Source organism: Typopeltis vanoorti, chromosome 26 (assembly GCF_054136105.1).
Source record: "Typopeltis vanoorti isolate ZY-2024b chromosome 26, IOZ_Tvanoo_1.0, whole genome shotgun sequence".
Lineage (NCBI taxonomy): Eukaryota > Metazoa > Arthropoda > Arachnida > Uropygi > Thelyphonidae > Typopeltis > Typopeltis vanoorti.
Genome location: NC_143574.1, coordinates 16,858,492 through 16,884,545, shown reverse-complemented (window position 1 = coordinate 16,884,545; position 26,054 = coordinate 16,858,492). Strand labels below are relative to the sequence as shown.

Here is a 26,054-nt window from a genome sequence, read left to right as displayed (position 1 = left end):
CTTTCTGCATTCCATCAACGCTCTAATCTTTCAGGAAATAAATTACATCAAGTCCACCTTCCTTGCTAATGGGCAAAATTATTGTTAAAGGTGTCTCCGAAGATGCAGCCAAACTATTTAGATCTGTTGGCCTACAGGTGTCCTTATGCCCTATTACCAAAGTTCTGCTTTTCTAGGCTCTGCAAAAGATCAGCTTCTACTTTTGGCCCACACCTGAAGTCTATTAAATTCTTTGCCAGTGTGGGTTATCATATTCTGCCAGACAGGTAGATAAGCAGCCATACATCGTTATGATAAATCCATGAGCCCGAATAGTCAGAACTTCATGTATCTCCACCAAACACTAAATCCTTTGGAAGATTAGTATTCTTTATAAAAGTAATTATCTTATGGAATGTTTATATTACTCTACATCATGTTTGTGTAGTTCATGCATTTTCAGTCAAATCTTCTGGTCCCTGTTCTTCTATTTGTTTAATTTGAAAGTCATACTGAAGATGCACTTGACATAGGTGAAAATTCTATGCTTGCTAAAAGAAAAATTATGTAAATAAAATCCATATCAGTTATCATGACTAACATTCCAGTTCATCGAGTTATCAGCAGAATTAAAGATTAGCACCATCAGTGTAAGAGGCATTATTAGATAAGTATAAGTTGACATAATTGGTGTTGCTGAAACAAGACAAAAACAGATGAGATTCTTCTAAATAACAAAACAAGATACTATATTCTGGTAATAATGATCATGGAAAGAAAGGAGTAGCTATAGTATTCAACACTAAAAATGAAGATCTTCTAGGGTAAGTATCAAGTAGAATGATGTGAGTAAACATCAAAATGATAAATTGAATCATGGGGCTTATTTGTGACTATGGTGCAACAGAAAGTTTTATTGAGGAAGAAGTAGAGGAATTTTTTGAGTCATGGGAGAAGGAAGCTGATGCAAAGAAAAAGGAAATTACATCAGTAAAATCTGTATCCATAATTGTTTTCATTCTCAAATCGAGTTTCTGTTCTGCTTTTTCAATCTGAAAATCACACTGAAGATGTCATTGAAACTGGGACAAAAATTCTATGCTTGCTAAGATAAAAATTATGTAAACAAAAGCCATATTAATTTTTTTTCAGTCATCATGGATTACATTCCAATTTGTCAAGTTATTCTGAGCTTTACAGAGATTTAGCTTGAAATTAATGTAACCTTTATGAAAAACTTAAACATGCTAAATGTGTAAACCATATTAGAGTTTTGAAAAAAAAAAAAAAAAAAAATTAAAGTGGCCTCAGGTAATACGCACCTGTTATAGGTTAAAAACAATCTTTTCATCTCCCAAAACTCAAATTTATGCATGGGCTAGTATATCATTACTTATCTTGCTATGTCAGGCCACAAAAAAAAAAAAACATTGATATTAAATCTGTTCACGAAGGACTACTTGTACAACATATCTCTACTGCTTCTTGCAGACAAATTATTTGCTGCTATGTGAGAAATGTTTATACAAAATGTAATCATCCAATTAATTGTCACTGGCCTTCATCCACTGTAGATCCTAATAAGACAGTTATTAATATTTCCAGGCAACCTCTTTCTACTGATGCTGCAATGAATTCATATTCTGGGTAGAGAACTGAGATGATGCAGCGCTTAATAAGATGAAGGGTGTGTAGTCCAGGGTGGAAGTGCATTACAGTATGATAACATAATTGGTCTACTTAATCAGAGAGGGGAAAACTAAAGTATTATTCGAGGAGAATTTTAATATAGAAAACTGGGAGAATAGTAGAGCAAATAACATAATGGGTAGTAAATTTTTAGAGCAACTTTGCAACAGCTATCTGTAGCAATATATCAGTAAACCTCAAGAAGAGAAAGAACTGGATAATACGTTTGACTCATTGTATAGAACTCACGGGGACCAATGTTTTAAATGTTCTTTCAATGCTCTAAAATTTTAAGGTTTAGCATAAGACAATGCAATCTATCTAAGCTAATCTCGAGAAGAATGTCTTCAGCTCTCTTTCCAGGTTTTCTGCTCATATTCAAAACTATTCATATTTCTGTGGAAAGCTTTCCAAGCCTTTTGATTCCTGGTATCACTCATGAACATTCTGATGCAAGTCCTATGACTGATTAATTTTGGCCAGCTTGTCAGATACGATAATTTTTTTCAATTTTATTGTGTGAGGGAGTCTGTGCAAGGATCATCATATCACATTGGAATGAAATGACAGAAGAGAAAGGTATCTACTTAGCTGTGTCAACTATCTGAATTTTTCCAAATATCTAGAATATCAGTTATTGAATGTTAGAAAATTCAAGTTTGTTACAGACTTCACTAACTGTTTTCTAGAAATGTGCAAGTTATGCTTTAATCTGCAAAGGAAGAACAACCATGGCAATACCTTTCTATAATGTGACAACACTGAGAAAATCTGAATTGAAATTGAATGACATGTACATTCACACGCAGTGGCAACTTTAAAACAAAATCAGCAAAAGAAATGAAATATTGAATAAAATAAATAACTTACTATTAGCATTTCATCTGGCAAAACTTTTGCCATTATTCCAGGAAGATTAAAGTTTTCATACTGAATTGCTAAGACTCGTTTTCTCTGTTCACAGTAAAAGGCCTTGAAATAAAGAAAAATGAAAGTGCTATAACTTTACTAATTAAAACAGCATTATACACATATTAAATCAGTTTCATTGTATATATAACCTGTTAGCACTTCTGTCTTTATCATGTGTGTGAAATGAAATTTATAAGAACTGCAAAATATAAATTATTAGACTATAAACAAATAAACAGATTATCATACACAAATATTAACTTATAAATCTAAAGGAATGAGAATGCCAGATCCAAGTAGATCTTGAAAAAAAGGTCCTTTTAGAATGAAAGATCAATACAGATGATTCATGTCATAATATATTTCAGATATTAATTTTTTTCATCATTTAAAAGCTAACACGACCAAAGTTGTCTTCTCATGGTGCATAAGACAGCTATAATTCATGTCACCTCACATTCCCTCTTATGTGTTATCAACAGTCTATTATGATCAATTAACCAATGCTAACCTAATGTGAAGCATCTGTTTATGGCAAGTGGACCTCCAGTGATGGTACTGGTCTTTTTCATTATTATTCATTTTCTATGCTTTTTCCCCTTCTTTATTTTTTGCTCTACTTCTCCTGAGATTTTATTTATTTTATTTTATTTTTTTTTACTACCTTATTTCTTGCACTATTTCGATCTCTGTTTTGGCAAGAAAGGTAGTCTTGGATGACCAAACCAGATTAATTGGTTAGTGGGCCTACCTGCAAGGGTCAACAGTGTTGCAGCATGCCTCCTTCTCCATGTTCAAGGGACAGGGCATGAGGCTTGCTGTGGTGCTGGTATGATATCCAGAGTAGTCCTGGCATTCCACAGTTACTTCTTGCAAGAGAATGGATGTCCATGTGTGGCTCTAGCACTGAAACAAATTCCCATTGAGCATGAATAATTTTTCATCTGCTTATTGTTGATCACAGCCCTCAATAAGTCCTAACCATGTTCATCACATTAACCAAAAACAAAATCAAGAAACAAAAACATCAAAGATATTAATTAACATATCAACTTTCTTAATACTACACTCAACTGACAAACATCCACTTGGAAACATATTGCCATTCTTCATCTAAAAGGGTTTAAAATGGCTGGTGGGTCTCAAAAATCAATCAGGAAACTCCACTCAAGGAACATTCTTATAGAAACAACAACACAAACACAATTAGAGCAGTAACTCCTTCATGCAATATCTATCAAGCAAATACCAACCAGTCATCCCAACCCTACAAAACTTTGAATTATTCTTGAGGAGTAACATAAGAGTGGGACCTTCTCAATGTTCTTGATGAAGAGTTTTGCTCAAAATTGAAACACCAAGGAATAAAAGCCATAAGGAGAATGCTCATACTTAGGAATAGTAACCTGGTTCCCACCAGGAATAATATCATCCTTACATTTAACACAACTAAGCCATCAACATCTATGAAAATAGGATGTCTCAAATGCCCAATTAGGCTCACATTCTGAATCCAGAAAGATCTGAAATTCAGAAAGTTGAATTTCAGGAATCATATAGCAAAAATGAACACTGACATGTAAGAATATGGAAGTAATTTTGCATATTTACTTTAGATTACTACTGTGTGCAGATCTGGTCTCCTGGTTTCTAAGGTGATACAGATGCAGTGGAAAGGGTGCAAAGGAGAATGTTAAAGATGATATTAAGACTGTGGAATGTAGATATGTAGATGATGATAGATTGAGAATTTGTGGACCACAGATACTAGCAGACATGAAAAAGAGGTGGGAGTAATATGATAGAGACATACAACCATTTGAGTTATACAGTATACCAGCAAATGGAATGTTTTCATTTTATGAAGAGCAGGGAAGGATGAGAGGACATCTATGGAAGTTGAGAATGAATGTAGTTAAAAAGACTACATTAGATAGTATTAATGAATTCATGAGACAGTATGACATGTGGTGTGAGTGATCTCCCTTAATGAGTCCCTGAAAGGATGCTTGCAATAATAATAAACTCTCTTTCATGCCGAGAAGGCAACTGTAAAGAAAGTGTCAACAGGCACCTTAATCCATATATCAGCCTCACCTTCTCACCATTACAACATCCCTGAATGATATATGTTTGTTGCTGTCTTTTTAGAGCATATCAAAGAGAAAAATCAATATGGGCTCAAATTGATGACATGCCACAAATGATCCCACTACATGAGAATCCACTAGTGAAAAAAATAATGGAACATGCACCACAGACAAGGACATGCCTTCATACCCATTAACAGAGGGGATGATATCTCTGTTCTAACACAAGAAAATGAAACAATCAATATACCCAGCGTCCTAGAGGGAGTCCAATTTGATGATGTCTTGGATATTTTTCTTGAGGAAGAAGAAATGATGGATGCTCGCTGTCTACAATTCTCCAAGAAAAAAATTCAAAGGCCAATGAAAACAAGACTGCACAACATTGGAAGCCAGGTGACACACCAAAAATAAACAACAAAAATATTTCTACAATGGAACTATCATGGATTCTATCAAAATATTGATGATTTCAAGGCTCTCTTGCAAAATGTGCTTCTGCTTACAAAAAACACTTGAAGACCAGTGATGCTTGATGATCCAACATTATAAAACACAGGCATCATTCATAAGAACCGGACAGGAAATGTGCCTACCCAAGAAGTTGCTACAACCCTTGAAGACAACCATACTTCCTTATAGCAAATTCCACTTAGTACAAACATAGATGTAGTTACCATGCAACTCTCAGATATCTACTTTCTAGTGCCGATATCTCGTGGGATGAACTTGATGATATTATAGTTACCATTCCCTTTACTTTTAATGGGGAATTTAAATGGACACAATGGGATAGTGCACTTGAACTAACATCAGAGGAAGATGTTGTAGAGCACATGTTTGACAACAATAATCTCTCCCTCTTGAAGATGGAAAGCAACACCTTCCACATGCCACCGAACATTCTTTACCAATGACTTAACAGTCTTCACCCTCACTCTTTCCACTGCTTAAGTGGGAAACTGATGACAACTTCTTCAGGAATTTCTCCATATCCAATTTTGTATATGCAACCATGTACTACATCAATGATATTACTATGCAAAATCAAGCACACTGACTTAGTTCTCCTTTTCTTCCTTAGCAGAATTCGATTCTGTAACACTCAGCTCATTTCCTATCAGTGACGCAGTGAGTCATATGACAATGTATTACACAAGCTGCCACAACTACAATTCCTAAAATGATTAGTCAGTTTCCACTTTTCTTTAAACTGTGGTGAAATGCTGATTGCACAGGTGCCAAGGTACTGAAATGATATGACACTATATATAAATACCAGAGTAAATAAAATGTAACAATATATGTATGGGAGAGCAATATCCTGGAAGAGGAAAGTCATTATTCGTGTGCCTCGGGGATCTGTTTTAGGGCCATTGCTATTTAGCTTCTATGTTAATGATATTGGGGAAGATTTAAGTGGGGATATTCAGTTGTTTCCAGATGATTCAAAGTTGGGACAAACCATGAAGAGTAGAGCAGATGTTGCCAAGGTACCAAAATGATACGATGCTATATATAAATAACAGATTAAATAAAATGTAACAGGGAGTGCTTAAGGGTCAAAGCTGTATAACTGAGAGGAGACCTCCACATAGCCTTTAAAGGAATGCGGAGAACAACCGACCAGGGCTTCTGACCTAATGTCCAATCCTCACCTTCTCGTGGTGCACCCTGTTGGGTATCTACTTGGATACTGAATGAACGAGGATGGGCTGGCAATTTGAGATTTAGCTGACCAAATTGTATTCTTATTGGTTAAACCAAAATAAAAAATGATGGTACGACATGACAAAATTTCATGCCGGCTGGGCGCGTTGCCCGGTTAAACAAGGCCCCCATTGTTTTTGCCAGGGAACCAGGGCGAACAGCGAAAAGTCAGATACTGGAACGAATCTGAAAACAAACCCCAACTCAACATCACCAGAGTTAAAGATCGGTACTATCAACATAAGAAGCCTGAATAGCAAAGAAATGGAGCTAGCTGAGGAATTAGATAAGTACCAGATCAACATAATAGGGGTGACTGAAACAAAAAAGACCAAAACTGGTGAGATCTTTCTGAGCAATAAATACAAAATGTTATAATTTTTTTCTGTGGCTCAAGCTTAATGATATTACTCGTCCATCTAACTCCTACCTGATCCTGATTTACCCTCCTTAACGTAGGTATAGAATTTAATATTACTTCCTCTAGATACTTAGTGATTTCCCATACACTACTAACATCCTTCTCTTGTTGAGCTTTATGATATGGCACAGCTCAAACTTTCTACTAAGCTTGTCATAATCACCTGCCTTGCAGTTCCACATATACCCCTTAATACAATATTCCTCAATTTTTACAATCTTCCAAGTCAAGACTGCATGATCACTTTCCTCCCATTGGAGGCAGCATGGCCCACCTTGGTTATGGATAGCTCTTCTGATTCTATAACCAGGTCCAATACTCCTGCACCCAGAGCAGCTTCCATCACATGCTGCCTCAAGTAATTATCTCTCAGTAGGTGTATAAATTCCATTTCCTTCCTTCCAATCCCTCATAGTTGAAGTCTCCCATAATAATCACTTGATCTGCACTCATACTAATTTGCTCATGCATGTCTTCCAGATCATAATAGCAACCAACTGTATATTTTGTATTATTGACCTTGATCTAACACCAGACAGATTCAAATGAACAGCCACCCTCCTGTCTATCTCCTATTCATTATGGCTGCAATTCATCTATTACCATCAGCAGTACCTCTTCCCATCCTATCTTCTCTATTTGCACCGAAAATACTAAACCCATCACATTCTATCCCTGTAACTATATCATTTGCTGTTAGCCAAGTCTCACTAATGCCTATAACTTTTGGTTAGGTTGCAATAACCAATGCCAAAACTCCTCCCTCTTGTTCCTGATACTTCTGACATTAGTATATAGATACTGTAGCATCCCTTTAAACCCCAACCAGCTTTACTTTCTACACTGACCACCCTATTCAATATTTTGGCTTGAAAGAATCAAAAACAGCATTCACAATGATGTTTCATACTGTTTATAATGGTATCCAGAAGTTCAGTTTGTGATTACTCCCAGATAAATTAGAACATAAATAGTATGGATGGTGGCTAATACACGAAATATTGCTTAGAGTCATAAAGTGAGTTTTGCAGTTGAACTTGAGAAGAGCTTGTAGTTATGGGGACTGGATGTATGTCATCCATATTCTTGAGATTTTTATGTCATCATTATTGCTTAGATTAGAATGGTTAATTAAAATTTCACAGACTTCTTAAATTTGCATCCATGTCAGGTTTTGTATGATGTATGGAACAGGAACCTTTCCAATCAGTTTGGTGTAGGATGTTAGAGCGTGATCCAAGAAGCTTGATTTACAAACTTCTTTGTTTTTTTTTTCCCACATGACCAATCTCATTTGATTTTTAACTTTTTTTATTTAAGCCACAAATACCTGTAGATTGTCATCTAAAGCCAATACTTCAAAGGAAAGTGTGATATCACAGTTTCCCTTAAATTACTGAAGTGGATTTATTCCAGCAATCATCCAAATGTACAAAATCAGTACTTTGGTCCCTGCTAATAGGTTAGTTTAAGAACAAAATGATATTGTCTTTTTGGAATCTTGGAAAGTTGCTTAAGGTATAAGGAGAGGCATCAGTGCCACTCCTTCTGCCTTAAGCAACTGTAGCAAGTGCATGTTGTTCAGTATATGCATTCAGCAGGCCGTGCTAAATCAAAAATGGGTTCTTCTCCAACAAGACGGTGCCAGACCACTCACATGTTCAGGTGTAAAATATATATATATATAACATTAGAGAGCACAATTTTTGAGTGCTTTGGTACTGTTATTTGTTTTGAGATGCACCAGACAACTTGGTATGTTCTTTGCCAAGTGTTTGTTTGCAACAGTTTTTCTTATTGTGTTTTCTGTTATGCTTTCATGAATCACACGTAATATTCAGTAAGAAAATGCCTATTTAATTTCCATATTCTGTTTTCATGGAAAATGGAAAAAACTTCTTTTCTAGTCAAATGTGATTGAGCTTTCTGATCAAGCTGTCTGAATTATGCAATTTAGCCAGCATAAAACTTTTATATACTGAAACTATCAAAAAATCATGAATGAACATATATCTATAAATGTGATGCTATTCTAAAGGAGAATGTGTTTGCTATAGTGAAAGTTAACAGTGCCTTTGTAAACTATCTGTATGTATTTCAACTGTCTTACATTATTTAATGGGGTGCTTAAGGGTCAAAGCTGTATAACTGAGAGGAGACCTCCACATAACCTTTAAAGGAATGAAGAGAACCAACCAGGGCTTCTGACATAATGTCCAATCCTCACCTTCTCATGGTGCACCAGTTGAGAATCTACCTGGATACTGAACAAGCGAGGATGGGCTGGCAATTTGGGATTTAGCCGACCAAATTGTATTCTTATTGGCTTAAACCAATATAGAAAATGATGGTACAACATGATAAAATTTCATGCCGGCTGGAGCATTGCCCGGTTAAAAAAGGCCCCATTGTTTTCGCCAGGGAACCAGGGCGAACAGCGAGAAGTCAGCTACAGGATCAAATTTGAAAGCACACCCCAACTCAACATCACCAGAGTTAAAGATTGGTACTATCAACATAAGAAGCCTGAATGACAAAGAAATGGAGCTAGCTGAAGAATTAGATAAGTACCAGATCGACATAATAGGGATGACTGAAACAAAAAAGACAAAAACTGGTGAGATCTTTCTGAGCAATAAATACAAAATGTTATATTCAGGCAATGACAATCAAGGAAAAGAAGGAGTAGCCATAGTATTCAACACAAAATACAAGGCTAATCTTCTTGAATGGCAGGCAGTCTCAAGTAGAGTGATGTGGGCAAATATCACAATGGGGAATTGAACAATGAGACTTATTTGTGTTTATGGTCCCACAGAAGGTTCTAGTAAGGTAGAAGTGGAGGAATTTTTTGATGCTTTAGAAAAAGCAACTGACACAATGAAAAAGGAAAAGTTGGTCCTTGTTGGGGATCTAAATAGCGAAGTAGGAAATGATTGTCAGACATACAATAATATTTTGGGAAAATTTGGAGAAAAGAGCAAAGCTAATAATAATGGCAAATACCTGTTGGATTTCTGCTCAGGACATGGACTGGTTATTACTAACACCATGTTCCAACATAAAAATGTGCACAAATTCAAATGGAGAGAAGAGGCAAGGAATAAGAAAAGTCTCATTGACTATGTTATTGTTGATAGTGATGTTTTCTCAATGGTGCAGAACACCAGAGTGTACAGAGGATTTGAAATTGGAAGTGATCACTATTTAGCTTGAGCAGAATAAAATTGAATTTCATATTGAAAAGAATAACACGTAAGAAAGTTTTAAAGCGAATAAAAGTTGAGCAGCTCTCAGATGTGAACTGTAGACTAAAATACACAAAGATTATTGAAGAAAAAATGAAAGCGTTTGAGAACAGGAATCAAACCTTGATTGATTCTGTCAGAGAGGCATGTGGTGAGGTTGTCTGCAAGGATAAAAAACAATCAGAACTCCCTGGTGTACACAGGAAGTTAAAGAGGCAGTGAAGGAAAAGAAGAAAGCATATCAAAAGTTCCTGGCAAATAAGTCAGCTTGTGCTCTTAGAGAATACAGAGACAAATGCAAGAATGCTAAACACTGTGTAAAACTAGCTAAACAAAAGTCATGGGAGGACTTTGGCAAGAATATAGAAAATAAATATCAAGAACGTGGCAAAATATTCTAGAGGTTGAAGAAGAAGCTTAGGAATGGAGGAAAGAGTGCTATAAATGGAGTTAGAGATGATAAAGGTGACATGAAAACGGGAGAAAAGGATATCCTTGAAGTATGGAGTAATTACTTTGAAAAACTGCTAAACGAAAGAAGCAGTGATGACAGCACAGTGGTAAAAAACACTGACCAGGCATGCAGTCAGGAATGTATATCCATACTTGAAGTAGAAAAAGCCATCAAAGGGTTGAAATGTGGAAAGGCAGCAGGAGTAGATGATGTTTGACCAGAAATGCTGAAGTATGGTGGTATAAGAGTCTTACAGTGGCTGCACTGCATAGTTCAGAAAGCCTGGACAGAGGGATGAATTCCCGATGATTGGAGTAGAGCTCATAGTACCCATATATAAAAAGGAAATAAAACTGAATGTGAGAATTACAGAGGTATTTCCCTACTGAGTGTTCCTGGCAAGATCTATGCAAGTATACTTGAGAAACAGTTGAGAAGAATTGTGGAAGAAAAGCTTGGTGAAGAACAAGCTGGATTCAGGCCAAATAGAGGTTGATCTGGGTCTTCGTAAAGTGAGGATCAGATCTTCACTTTACGACAAATAGGCGAGAAAGCATGTGAATATAACAAAGATCTGTATTTAAGTTTTGTTAATCTGGAAAAGGCATATGACAAGGTGCCAAGAGAGAAGCTATTCAATAGGCTCCAGTTATATGGTGTCAATGGGGCATTATATCAAGCAATACTTAGTCTTTATTTGAGTTGTAAGTCAGCAGTTAGAATTGAAGGAAGTACAAGAAGATGGTTTAATGTTAAATCTGGTGTGAGACAGGAATGTACATTATACCCTCTGTTATTCATTATCTTATGGATCTGAGAGCTGGGTCAGAAGTAAAACACTTGACGACAGACTAGAGACAGGAGATATGAGAGTCCTGAGATTTGATATCATTAAACATGATATCAAAATTGCAGATGTTAATGTCAGCTCTTTGCTTTATGCGGATGATGTTATACTTCTAAATAAATCCACTACAAGTCTGTAAGATTCCCTGACTAAATTGAATAGCTTTTGTAATAGATATGGTATGAAGGTCAGCAATAAAAAGACAAAGACAATGAAAATAGGCAGAATCATTGAAAATGTCAATGTGATGTGAATGGAGAACCTGTGGAACAAGTGAAACATTTCAGCTACTTAGGCAAGATTTTTACTGAAGATCGTAAATTAAATATAGAAATAGACAACAGAATCAGCAAAGCTGGTATCGTAGGAAGTCAATTGAATAAATTCATATGGAATAAGAGAGAAATTAGTCGGAACACTAAATTAGCTGTATACAAGACAGTGTTCAAACTAGTTTTAACTTATGGATCTGAGAGCTGGGTCAGAAGTAAAACACTTGACCAAAGACTAGAGACTGCAGATATGAGAGTCCTGAGAAAGATTAGAGGCGTGAACAGATGGCATCAATGGCAATATCATATTAAAAACGAGGATATTAGGAAATAACTTGACATTGTCAACATCCAGGAATGTGTTAGCAGAGTTAATCTCAGGTGGTATGGTCACTTAAACAGAATGGCCAAAGAAAGATTAGCAAAACAAGTGTTCTCTGCCAGGTTGGCAGAGAACACTTGTTTTGTACTCTGCCAACCTGGCAGAGAACAAAAGGAACCAGAGGAAGACCAAGATATAGGTTGATTGATACGGTACAAAGTGCCTTAGACAACAGAAATATAAGATCTGATAATGTTGGAGTCTTGACAAGTAACAGACTGATTTGGAGGAAAATTTTAGATAGGAAGTTAGTTGTGATGTAATTTTTTTCATGTAGTACTATCATATCCTGTACACCCCTTGAGGGTACATGGCAGGAAATTGATGATGATGATGATAAAATGCAACAATATATGTATGGGAGAGTAATATCCTGGAAGAGGAAAGTCACTATTCGTTGTGTGCCTCAGGGATCTGTTTTAGGGCCATTGCTATTTAGCCTCTATGTTAATGATATTGCAGAATATTTGAGTGGGGATATTCAGTTGTTTGCAGATAATGCAAAGTTGGGACAAACTATAAAGAGCAGAACAGTTGTTGTGGCCTTACGAGGACTTGAATAGAGTAATTGAATAGGCACAGGAGTGGGGAATGACAGTTCAATGTTACAAGATGTAAGCTCTTAAAATTTGGAAAACAAAGATGGGATGCAGAATTTACTCTTGGTGGGGATATATTATTGAAGATAGAGGAACTAAGTAAGCTTGGGTGATGGTGGATAAGGATCTGAAATTTAGAGGACATATTGCCAAAACTGTGAAGACAACAATGAATTCTGGGAATGATGCAGAGGACAGTGACCTGTAGAAGGAGATTCTGGTTCCATTGTTTAAGGCTCTGATTAGGCCACATATGGACTATTGTGCATTATGAACATCTAGACTACATTAGCACCTCAACCGGCCATGACGTGTATCAAAATCTGGATACAATTCTCTAACACTTATTGAATAACATGGATAAGAAGAAGTGCAATTTGGTATCACTATTTCATCCACCATTGCCAGTAAAGAGGTTAAATGTCCTGAGCCAGAGCAAGGATTTGCAGAACATGCTATCTTCACCAGACATCGAATCCTTTGGAAGAAAATTAAGGTTCTGCATAAAAGTAATTATCTCATAGAATTCTTATATAAAGAATGTTATGAAACCTTGCTACATCATCTAAATTTAAATATAGGGTGGCCCATAAGTCATGGAACATGCCATAGAAAGGGTCCCATCACAAATGAAGTAACTGCCTAACTTTTTTATCACCACCAGATTTTTTTTTATTAGTCATGAAAAACCACATCACGCAAATGCCTTCCATTTTCAGCTTCACAAAGACAGGCCTTTTCTATGGTATATTCCATGACTTATGGACCATCCTGTAGAAGTGATGAACTAAAATTATGGGAAATAGCTCTTCTTTAAAAGTTCCACAGTTAATTTTATTTATATTTTTTAATTAATTAATGATCACTAGTTAATGTTATTTTATTACCTTAGAATCTTAATGTAGTTAGATAATCTCATTATATCATGTGCATGTAGTTCACGTGCTTTCATTATTAAATTTACCAGTTTCTGTTCTAGATGTTTAATATGAAAGTCATACTGAAGATGCCCTGGAAATTATGGCAAAAATTCTATATTGATAATAAAAGTAAGGAAGTAAAATCAATATTGTTTAATAATAAGCTTTATATTTATGATGAGGAAAAATTAACAAATGAAATTTTCAGATTAAAAGGAATGATTAGAAAATTGACAAGCGAGTACAGATACCACAGAAACATATACAAGAACTAAGACAGAAAAAGAAAAAAATAAGGAAACAATAAGAGGAAGGAAAGCAGAGAAATTCCATAAGTTAATGAATAATAATAAAGTTCTAAGTTAATTAGAATATAAGAAAAAAGAGCTAATATGATATGGCAATTATATAATTAAATTTTTCCTTGACAAAGAAGTTACTACCTTGAGCTTCTCAGAAGCTAAAATAAAGGATGTGAAAAAAGCAACAGAGAAATAGAAAAGAAAAGAGAGTAGTGCTTGTTGGAAATAACAACTTAAGTAGTGATATATATAGTATGAAGAGGATAGAAAAGATTTGATGGATGAAGTAAGAAAGAAAAGCGAGAAAGTGAAAATTGTTAGGTGATGAGCAAATGATTCAATGTCCCAAGGCTATGTATAGGAAATTGGTGTGAGTTTGAAGTAGAAAAGACATACAAGATCGATAGTGTGCACTTGAATGGATTTAGCCTGGAAATGGATGAAGTGCCTGGAATAATCATTTATTGGAGTGAAACCTAATGCAGTGAGGCAAGGAAACTAGATCATCATGGGAGGAATGCTAAGAATGTGTGTTTAAGCTCAGCTAGGGTTTGCCGACGAACTAGAGATATGAATGTCAATGAGCATGATTATGAATCTGGTGAAGGGATGGACTATGCTATGGATTCAGGTAGTTTGGGAGTGTCTGGAAACAGAAAAGAGACAGTTACCCACTCAGCTAAGCAGACTGCACATGTAAATATACAAAAAAGATGAGGTGATAACTTGTTATACACATACACAAATACCACAAGCATTAAAAGCAAAGCGGCTGCGTTTGTTACTTTGGTAAATATAATCTCATTATTGTAGCATAAAATTATTTGCATTCAGAGTCAAATGTAATAACTGGAATCGAGTGTAAAGGTGTATAGTATTTTTTTTAGGAATGACAGAAGACAGAGGAGGAATAGGGAGAATACTAATGATATCAAATGAGTTTAGTCCAGTTTAGAGTTTAGTCTTATCCTAAGATCAACTTTTTTGGCTGTTTCTACAAGTGTTTTTTTTTTTTTTTTGTTCTATATGTTGGTGCTTCTGTGAAAGATATCATCTGCAAAATCTAGATCGTGGAGTTCGTTTTGAAGTAATCATTGTAATCCTGCATTTCCATGAGATACTTTTCTTGTCACCCAAAGACTCATCTAAGGACCTCTTAGACGAGTCTTTGACTCCATGGGGTCTTAGTGTAATAATAATAACATTTATAATATACAAGTCAAGAATGGTCTGGATTCAATTGTAGGAATAATTTATTAAGATATTACAAATTCAATATATTAAGAAAATTGAAATCTTTATAATATTATAATGGAGGAATAATTTGTATTCTTTATCAGTTAATAATTAACTTTGTAAAGCTGCAGAAAGTCTTTTTCACTTGGGTATAATTTAAATTTAACTTACCAAGAAATGATATTCTTGTTTTATCCTTTACCAGGTATAAGCAAAGTCTATGAATGAATTATCTTCAAGTGCAAGTACTAAGGAAATTAATGTGAAGTCATTAGCCTCTATATACAAGCATCCCAGTTGTGAAGATACTCGACTCAAACTTTGCTTACACTTGGGTAAAGTCAGTTGAACAAAAGCAGAGAAGGCAACTGAAAGTAATATTCATGAGTTAGTTTTGGAATAATATGAAATTATTAAAAAAAAAAAGTAATTACCTGTTGTTTGCAAGTTTTAGAATTACAGTAATCTTTTGACACTATTATAACAACCAATTTTGCTGCCTTTGTCCTTTGTCTGAATATTTTCAATCTATTTTGGCCATCAGAAGTGGGTGTATCCTGACTATCACTGCACTGAGAATTAATCACTATAAAATTAAATAAATAAAAATATATCATATCATCTAATGATTTGCCTTTTTTAATATTAACACTTCATTTAAAATGATCCAATTAATATCTTTTATGAGTTAAATTCATCAAGAAATCTTAATCAACTAACAAATTATCACCTTTCACTTAATTTGTTAGGCTTAATAATGGCTTTATATAAATCTGACATAGCAGACTATGCAAATAGTCAATCCTATCTGCAGTATTCTATTGTCCAACCACACAAGTGAGACCCCCTTGACACTTCTTCACATGGCAAAAGGAGGTGAATCCATTCCGATAACAGGATAATCAATGATGAGTGTTTATTATTAATGTTGGAAAATCAGCTTTTCTTTTATGAAAATTCTAGGTTTTAAAGTGATAACTATTTTGCTTGTGAAACAGTTGGAAAATTTTATGTATAAAGTATGTGATTTCTAATGTGGGTGACGAATTTGTAGATCGCCTTATTCCTTTCTCCCCTTTAACATGAATTGACTCTTCTTGGCACCATACCGGTCAGGGTTGTTGCATCTGTGGTCAGACAGTATGTCTGTCACTGACGTGTATTTTCAGTCCAGCATGTCAACATATGTAGTGGGATAATAGACATGAGTTTCTGTGAAGTGGAGGGACTGTGTCAAGTATGTATCAGATTGGCTAATTCACATTCAACTGAAGAGACCTTATAAATGTTCTTTTTAAATTCAAATGGGAAGTAAATTCCGGTTTATGATAACTTCTACCCTTCATTCAGGAAATTTAGGGAATTAAAACTCTGGGAAAAACTGAAAATCAGGAAACATAAGAGACAGCATTTCAAGAAAGCCAACTTGGAGGATATGTTAAGAAGTATCATTTATCAAGGGAAACATTTCCTCTTTTAATGGACGTGACACTAATGCAAACAGTGAAGGACATTCTTAAACATAAAATTTAATATCTAAGCGTATTTCAGGTAGTAAATTTCATAATAAATCTGCAGTTGGATAGATGAATAACCAAGTTCTTAAAAAGATATTGTTATGAAATACCTATGGAAAGCATATAGGTCAAATATTTAAGTATGAGAGATATTAGTGCATGTACTAGCATTAAATAACTGTTAATAATTGAAGATTAAAGCAACAAATGAATTACAGTCAGCTAAGAATCTACAGATTAATCTAAAAAAAATCTTTATAGATTTATAAAAAGGAGTAAGGTCAAAAGAAACAAATTAAGCACACCCAGCGCCTCAGTAATAATTTTAAACCACCCAATTGTTGTAGAGCAATTTAATACATCATTTTGTGAGAGTATTTATGAACATTGGAAAAGTGATCCCTATCAAGAATACTTATTTACTTAATCCTCTTCACTCCATCTAGGAGCATAGGTCTTCCACCACCGTTTTCCACTGGATTCTGTTTTTTGCTTCTGCTTTTATTTGGTTCCAGTTTTTATTCTCATCTCATCTTCCTTTTACCTTGAGGTGGCGAGGGTTTTTATTAATCACTGGACCTCAAACTGTTCACAAGATAATGTGGTCAGCCCTACGTGCTGGTGTATCCTATGTCCAGTAGTGTTGAGTTTTCAAAGCCGGTTTGCCTGCTTTGCGTGATGAAAAACCCCTACTGTCCACGCCTAAGATCAGCTAACTTGGCTATGGCTGAGGAAGATCCTTCAGCTCCTCATGTCACCAACGGGATCGAACCTAGGACACTCCTTCCCTAGGCATATGGTTGCGAGGCGCACAGCCACTAGGCTAACTGCGCGGACTCCGGTTTTTATTAATATTTGTTATTTCTCTCAGTATTGTTCTTTTCTGTGTTTCTCTTGGCCTTCCTCATCTTCTGTTGCCTTGTGGATTCCAATCTAGAACCTGTTTTACCATTATTTTATATTCTTTCCTCAACACATGCCCAAACCACCTCCATTTCCTTTCACGTATCTGTTACAACAAGGGTTTCTGGTTTGTTCTCTGCCATAGTAGTTCATCATTTGATATTTGTTTTGGCCAATATATTCCCAGTATCATTCTTAAAGACTTGTTTAGGAAGACCTGGACATTGTTAACTATCTTTTTGTTTAACATCCATGTTTTTGATCCATACATTAGTATTGCTATGAGTTAAATATTCTCATTTTAGTTTTTATAGACAAGTTCTTGTTTTTCCAAATATTTCTAAGTTGTTTGAAAGTTCAATAAGCCAGCTGTTCCCTTCTATTTATATTTTCAGTAGTTCCTCCTTTTATTGATACTACTGAACCTAGGTATATAAACTGTTCTACTTCTTTAAGCGGTGCTGTTCTATTGTTATTTGTTTATTTTGCTTTGCATTTATTTTTATCAACATCATTTTTTTTTTTATTTATCCTAAGACCAAACTTTTTTGGCTGTTTCTACAAGTGTTGTTTTTTTTTTGTTCTATATGTTGGTGCTTCTGTGAAAGATATCATCTGCAAAATCTAGATCGTGGAGTTGGTTTTGAAGTAACCATTGTAATCCTGTATTTCCATGAGATACTTTTCTCGTCACCCAGTCTATGATAATTAAAAGCATAGTAGGGAGAGTATATTACCTTGCCTTACTCCTGTCTTTGTTTTAAATGGTTCTGAGAGGGTATTTCCATGTATTACTTTAATTTCAAAATCTTCATACTTTTTTTAAATTATTCTTTTCTTTTTTTTTTTTCTGGGAGTCCATAATGTCTAAGTAATTTCCATAGGGAAGATCTTTTTATACCATCGAAAGCTTGTTCAAAATCGATAAAATTTAAATATAAGCTTACCTGCCATTCCAATGACTATTCTATGGTAATTTGAAAAATAGCAATGTGGTCAGTACATGATCTATTGGCTCTAAATCCTGCCTGTTCTGGTCTTAGTTGTTTTTCTATTTCTATTTTGATTCTTTCTAATATTATCCTTGCTAGTATTTTACTTATAACACTCAGCAATGTTATATCTCTCCAATTTTTGCATTCAGATAGGTTCTCTTTTTAGGTAATTTAACCAGCAATCCAGTATTCCATTCCTTGGGATACTCTTCTTTCTGCCATATCTCATTTAGTAAGGGATATAATATCTCTGCCATAAGTTTTGAATTTGCTTTTAGTATATCACCTGGTATGTTGTTTGCTCCTATTGCTTTACCTGCTATTAAGAATAATTGGATACAATTTCTAATTAAATTTTCCATTGCCCTATCTATAACACTAATAATACTAACTGATCTGCATAAGGTAGCAATTGCATTTCCACTTTATGCAGTGAATCATCCTTGTACATTGGAATAATCCTTGCAAACTTTCACTGAGATGGTACTATTCCCATTTTCAGTTATTCATTGAAGATAATTAATACTGGATCAATTTCTAAACTATATAATTTCCACCTCATCAGCTGCTAAATGATTTAAGGTATCAACAATTTCTGCTTGAGTATTAAAAGAGAAAACACTCAAGCAGAAATTGTGATTTGAAATTGATATGGTTCACTTTCTCTCCTGAGAAAGTGAATTGCAGCTGTTCACAAAACTAGAAGTGTGAAATAAAATATTTTTTTCTACCAATTAGTTCTACATGGTATGCATACTGGCCACAAATAACATCATGTCTCCTGCCACAGAAGTCTTTCAAATCAGACAGCAAGCAGTGTTTACAGAAGAATCATTTTAAGAGCAGAATATCTTGAAGTGTAAGAGCCCTTATTTAAGATATTCATAAATGATTTAGGTTCAAACATAAAGGTAAATTCTCACTTTGTTGAGGATATGAAGCTAGATAGAGCATCCCATTCAAATAATTTCAATGACCTCAGCTGTTTAAGGAGTGATTTTAAAATATGAAGGATGGATAGGGAAGTGGGGTTTAAAATTTAATGCAAACAAATATTAAAGTGAAGAGAGCAATAGCTGATAAAGGTGATGTAGACATCCTGCAGGATGATCTAAATGAATGCCAATTCAATGTACCAGTGTACTGTGTGTGTGTGTGTGTGTGTGTGTGTGTGTGTGTGTGTGTGTGTGTGTGTGTGTGTGTGTGTGTATTGTATTTTTGTATTGCATTGTACAGATGGAACTGTACTACAAGAAATTGATAAGGCTGGGAATTTAGGATAATAGTGGACAGAGTGTTGAAGTTCAGAACACATCGCAGGAGTGTGTAAAACATCTTCAAGTTCAGTCAGATATTAAACATATTGAGGATCTAGCAAGAATATGAAAGTTATTATCTCTTTACAAGACTTCAAGGCTTTGATATGATCACATCTAGATTACGGTGCATAAATCTGGCCACCTGGGTTTCTTGGGGATGGAAAAATGGGGAGGGGAGATCCAGAGGTGAGTGACTAAAATGGTGAGTGGTTTGGGGGGGGGAACTTCCTATAAGAAAAGGCTTGTGGGTTACGAAGTTTAGATTATAAATCAAAAAGAGGGTTATAATAGAAAGATAAGTTACTAGAGGTTTTTTTTTGTATCAAGTAGATGCTAAACAAATTTTACAATACATTATAGTAGCCCCCCCCCCCCCCCATCCACAGGAGATATGTTCCAAGACCCCCAGTGGATGCCTGAAATTGTGGATAGTACCGAACCCTATACATCCCATGTTTTTCCCTATATATATATACCCATGATAAAGTTTAATTTATAAATTAGGCACAATAAGAGATTAACGACAATAAGTAATAATAAAATAGAATAATTATAACATTATACTGTAATAAAAGTTATGTAAATGGAATATTAGCAGCCTCAGCATATGATTTTATTCTTTCCTTATGAACTTTCCCCTTTTCACTTCAAGGAAGCAGCACTTTGCAGCTTCTCTTTGGAATATCCAAATTGCCAATATTACTATTCTTGCACTTTGAGACCATTATTAAGTAAAATATGGGTTACTTGAACACAAGCACTATGATACTGCAACAATCGATGTAATAGTAGTTTAGAACCAGTATAGTGTAAAGTGGAGTGGACAGGATGAAATGCTTAGTAAGGTGTTGCTATAAACCTGGTAATGTGGAAGGCAGTGAGAAGGAAATGTTTAGACAAATTGGTATAGCTAATAAGAAAAGGGTGATCATTATGGATGATTTCAATTATAGTAATATAGATTGGAATGAAGAGACAGCATCAGGAACCAAAGAGAAAGAATTTCTTGAGTTTTTAAGGGATCTAGGGTCTTGGATTTGATTATCTCATCAGAAGATGTTCTAAATGAAGTGGCACATCATCCTCCAGTTGGTGAAAGTGATCATGAAATGATCACCTGGGTAGTGGCCAGCCATATCAGGGCTTCTGTGCAATATGTGGAACTATAAGGTGATTATGGCAAACTCAGGAGGCAGCTTGCAACGATATCATGGAATAAGAAATTGCATGGAAAGGAAATCAATGCTGCTTGGTCTCTACTCAGGAATTATCTGGCAGAGGCAATGACTGAAGAGGTGAAACATGCAATCTGGAAGAAAAACACACTGTGGAGACAGTATAAGTAAAACTACAGTAATAAGTAAAAATAGTAAAAGTAACTACAGTAATAAGTAAAACTTTCCATTGACATTTTGACCAGGAGAGGAGGGAATTCTTGGTGGGCAATGCCTTGGATGTCAAAAAAATGTATATATATCGACACTGACTTGACAATGCTGTGAACTTGATGTGCTTTTTTTTGGCAGCAGTGAATTTGGCAATTTCCACTGCAAAAATTTCTGTTTTGATTCAGGGTCATAACCTGATTGTCAGAGGTTACGACCTTTGAGATGAAGTTGAGATTATCTCTAGTTTGATCTTTGAGCTCTGTGCAGACAGCAATGCAATGTTCTTTCTGATCATCACTCAGCAGTCTCAGCACAAATTTTGTAGCAATGTGTCTCATGTTCAAACATCCGACAAAATATTTTGAACAGTCTTATACAACAGGCCCACAATCTCACAAACATCATCGACTACGATTTGCAAGGATAGCCTCATGCACTTTTGCAATGTTTCTGGTGTTGTGCTTGTCAGTGGTCATCCAGAATGCTTATTGTCATCAAAAGACATTTGTCCATCTTTGAAGCATTAAAAATTTTGCTTTGGCTCATAGCATTATAGCCAAATGTTTCCTTAAGCATTCAGTAGGTTTCTGGAGCATGGTTGTTGTTTTTTTTTTGTTTTGTTTTTTTTAAGGTTGCAACAAAATTTGATATAGATTCTTTGCTCCTTAAATTCTGCCATTTCAGTTGGAGAAAAAGATTACAAAACCATTAAAACACAATGTTACAAAAACAAATGCACCCCAAGAATGTGGCCTCAGCTTGCTACCTGTTGGCTTACTGATTCACAGCAGGTGCTGCTCACCTCTTATAGTGGGGGATTGTACTGCAATTGATTTGTATTAGCACTATTCAAATTCCCCAAACTTTTGGGCATTTTCACAGTACCTCATAGCTGAAATCACAGGAACAACAAGGATCCATATCTAAGTTTTGTAGATCTGGTCAAGGCATATGAAAAGATTTCAAGAGAAAACCTGTTCAAAATGCTACAGTTATATGGTGTAAATGTATGTGAGAGGCAGCTTGAATTTGAATAAGGAAGGGCAAAGACATCTGGAGAGAATGCTGTTCTCTGAATAAGTCAGTGTATCAATGCACAGAAACTAGAATTATCAAGGTGGATGGTAGTAGGGGGGGTGGCCTCTTGTGGGAATAATTGCTTGGGAGAAGGAAAAATACATTGAGTAATGCTAAATCCAGTGGAGTCTGGAGAGGATAATGATAAGTATAGAAACAGTGATATTTTTATTCTTTATACTAATGCCAGAAGTATCCAGAATAAAAGAGATGAACTGGTGGTGCTGATAGCATCCAACTATCCAAAGATTATTGGGATGTCTGAGATGTGTTTGATGGAAGATGATATACTATTCCTGTTAGCATGGCACAGTATTTTTAGACAGGAGAGGAAGGAAAAACACAGTGGTAGAGTACTGCTTATTATAAGTGATAACTTATGCCCTCTCAGAGCGGAGAATTTGGAGGGCAATGGCACTAATAGTTTTGAAAGCTTATGGTGTGAGGTAGAGGTGCGCCAGACAGGATATTTAGTGGAGTGTTGCTACAAGCCAGGGAGCATAGAGAGTGAGAATCACTAGAAGTTCAGGCAGTTGAGCTTGAAAAGTGCAAGAAGAATGATTTTAACTACAGCAGTATAAATTGGGAAGAGGAAACTACATGTAGTAATAAGGGAATGGAATTTCTAGAATTGTTGAGGGACAAATGTCTTAGGCAACATGCAGTAGAAGGAACACAAAGTTCAAGAGTTTTGGATATGGTCATAGCATCAGAAGAGTTGAATATAACTAAGATGGCATCTCTGTCCCCAGTTGGAGAGAGTGACCATGTGGTTTTGACTTGGAAGATGAACATGCATGCAGGAGTATCAAAGAAAAGGAATGTATGTGGAATTATAAGGCAGGTGATTATAATAGTTTTAGATATCAACTTGGGGCAGTTCCATGGAGAGAGAAATTGGAATGGTGAGATATCATTAGTGCTGGGATATTGTGAAGGAATATTTATTAGCAGCAAATTTATAAGCTGTATACCACCAGTGAAGAAAAGAACATAATTTGATGTAAAGTGGATGACAAACAATATCAAACTAAAACTGCAGGTAAAAAACAGTTTATGGAAGAGATATAAGGAGAGGGGTGGAGAGCAGATGGATGCAGAATATAAGTCTCAGGCCAGGAGATTGACTAACATGGTAAGGAGGGCAAAACTGGAATATGAGAAGAGATTGACCCTGAGATCCAAAGAAATTCCTAAGGAATTTTTTAGCTATGTGGTCAGTAGGAGAAGAAATGATTGTAGAAGAATGATATTATTGGATAAAAATGGGAATAGAGTGACTGATGCAAAAGGACATAGTGGAGTTGTTCAATGAACACTTTATTGGGGTATTTCATCCTGGAGAAGTAGGTTTTGAAGTGAAGAGGAGAGTGTGCTTCAAATACTGAGCTCTGGATGTCAATAAAGCAGTGGGACAGGATGGAATTTTGCCATGGGTTTTGAGAAAATGTGCTAAAGAACTGACAGCTCCATTGACCAGAGTTTTCAATGAAAGTCTGGCCAAGAGAAAGGTACCTAAGGAGTGGAAAGATAGTAAGATACTGACATTGCATAAGGGTAGTAGCAGACTGGAAGTGTCAAATTATAGACCAGTTTGTGTTTCATCAGTAGGCGCTAAGATCTTGGAGAAATTTGTGAGGGAATGGCAGATAAGGGTAATGTTATATGAGAGTCAACATGGATTTGTAAAGAGGTGCTCTTGCTTTAGTAATATGATTGCCTTTTATAACAAAGTGACAAGAGTGGTTGATGAGGGAAAGGCATATTCTGCCATTTTTTTGGATTTTATAAAGGCATTTGACAGGGTACCACATGATAAGCTGATATTTAAATTGCAGAACATGGATTGAGATGTCAGGTTAGTGAACTGTTAGGATTGGCTAACTGATAGGTATCAGAGAGTTGTGTATGAAAGAACAATATCAAGAAGGCAGAAGGTTACCAGTGAGTCTCACAGGGTAATGGGACTTGTATTGTTTCAACTTTATATCAATGACATTGTCAACGGATTGCAGGGGGGGGGGGAGAGGATGTTCAGTTGTTTGCAGATGATGTGAAGCTGGGAAGGGTTATTGGTAATAATGCAAATGTGGTAGTCCTGCAAGAGGATTTGAATAAACTAGACAGATGGGCAAATGAATTGGAGGTTCAGTTTAATGCAGCAAAATGTAAAGTCTTGAAGTTTGGGATACATTGATGGGAGGTTGCATACTCTATTGGAGGGACTGTACTGGAGGAAGTTGAGGAGGCAAGGAATCTGAGGATGACAATTGATAGAAACCTGAAGTTCAGGAAATATATTGCAAAGGTGGTGAAGGTAACCCAGAGGATTGCTGCATTACTGAGGGCACTGACCTGCAGAGATAAAAGAGTTGTCATTCCATTGTATAAAGTCCTGATCAGATCACACTTGGACTATTGTTCTCAAATTTGGTCCCCAGGATTTGAAGGGAATAAATTAACTGTGGAAAGGGTGCAGAGGCAGATAACAAAGATGATATCAGGACTGTACAATGTTAGTTATGAAAACAGGCTGAGAGAATGTGGACTGCAGAGTTTGTAGATAGAAGAAGGAGAAGTAATATGATTGACACTCTTAAACTGTTGAGAGGTAGTTACAGGATTGACACTGTAACTACCTCGCAAAAGTTTATTTTACTTGGTGGAACAGGGGGATGGAGCCAGGACAAGGAGCCAACCCTGGAAGTTACAAAAGGAAGCTGTGAGCAAGAGGGCGAGGAGTGGTTTCTTTGCATGGAGGGTGGTTGAACCGTGGGACACATGAATTGCCTGATAGAGTGGCGAGCGTATGAACAGTCAATGAGTTCAAGGAATGGTGATAGACTGTGTTTTCCAGGATGGGCCTCTCACGATGAGTCTTTTGACTCCACAGAGGCCTGAATCATAATAATAATAATAAATGAGGTATTATAAAAGAAAGGCAGTTTGTATTTGAGTTAGAATTGAAGGAGGTATAGGAAGATAGTTTGATATTAATCAGGTGTGAGAAAAGGGTGCACATTATCTCCACTGCTATTCATCATCTATATGGATCACAATATGAAAGAATGTGTCATTAAACTTGATAAACAAAATTGGAGACCTTTATTTATTGATTACTGGATTTATTTAGGAGTATAACATCATCTTCTTAAGATGATGTTATACTCCTAAATAAATCCAGTATAATTTTTCAGGATTCCCTAACTAAATTGAATAACTGCTGTAATAAATTTAGGCAGAAACAACATCATCTGCATCATAAATAGAGAACCTGTAGAAGAAGTAAAACATTTCAGCTATTTAGGCATAATTTTTAGTGAAGATGGCAAATTAAATATGGAAATAGACAAGAATTGGGAAAATTGGTTTATAGTAAGATGTCAACTGAATAAATTTATATGGAATATGAGAGGAATTAGTCAAAACGCTAAACAATTTGTATGCAAGAGCATTCAAACCAATTCTGACTTATTTATCTGAGAACTGGATTAGAAATAATTCTTAATGAACGACAGGAAACCACAGATACGAAAGTTCTGAGAAAGGTTAGGAGAGTGGACAGATAGCATTAATGGCAAAATCATATTAAAAACAAGGATATTATGGAGAATGATATTATTAACATTCAGGAGTGTGTGACCAGAGTTAACCTGAGGTAGTATTGATCACTTAAACTGAATATGAGAGGAAAGGTTAGGAAAAGTTAGTAGAAATGTGATTACTGGCTAGCTGTAGTTCAGATTGATTTAGAGAGAGGATCAGGTTTTTCCACGAACTGTTTAGGATTGCAC

At 35.6% G+C, this 26,054-nt stretch overlaps 1 protein-coding gene across 1 annotated transcript in view; it reads right to left on the bottom strand.

The window, feature by feature from the left end:
* Positions 1 to 26,054, bottom strand: part of LOC150092364 (uncharacterized) — a 295,890-nt gene that overhangs the window by 109,043 nt on the left and 160,793 nt on the right. Inside the window, exons 12-13 of the mRNA XM_090414851.1 lie at positions 15,496 to 15,647; positions 2,539 to 2,640 (exon numbers count right to left, since the gene is read on the bottom strand). Coding sequence (XP_090270977.1) covers positions 2,539 to 2,640; positions 15,496 to 15,647 — 254 coding nt within the window. The remainder of the gene's footprint in view (positions 1 to 2,538; positions 2,641 to 15,495; positions 15,648 to 26,054) is intronic.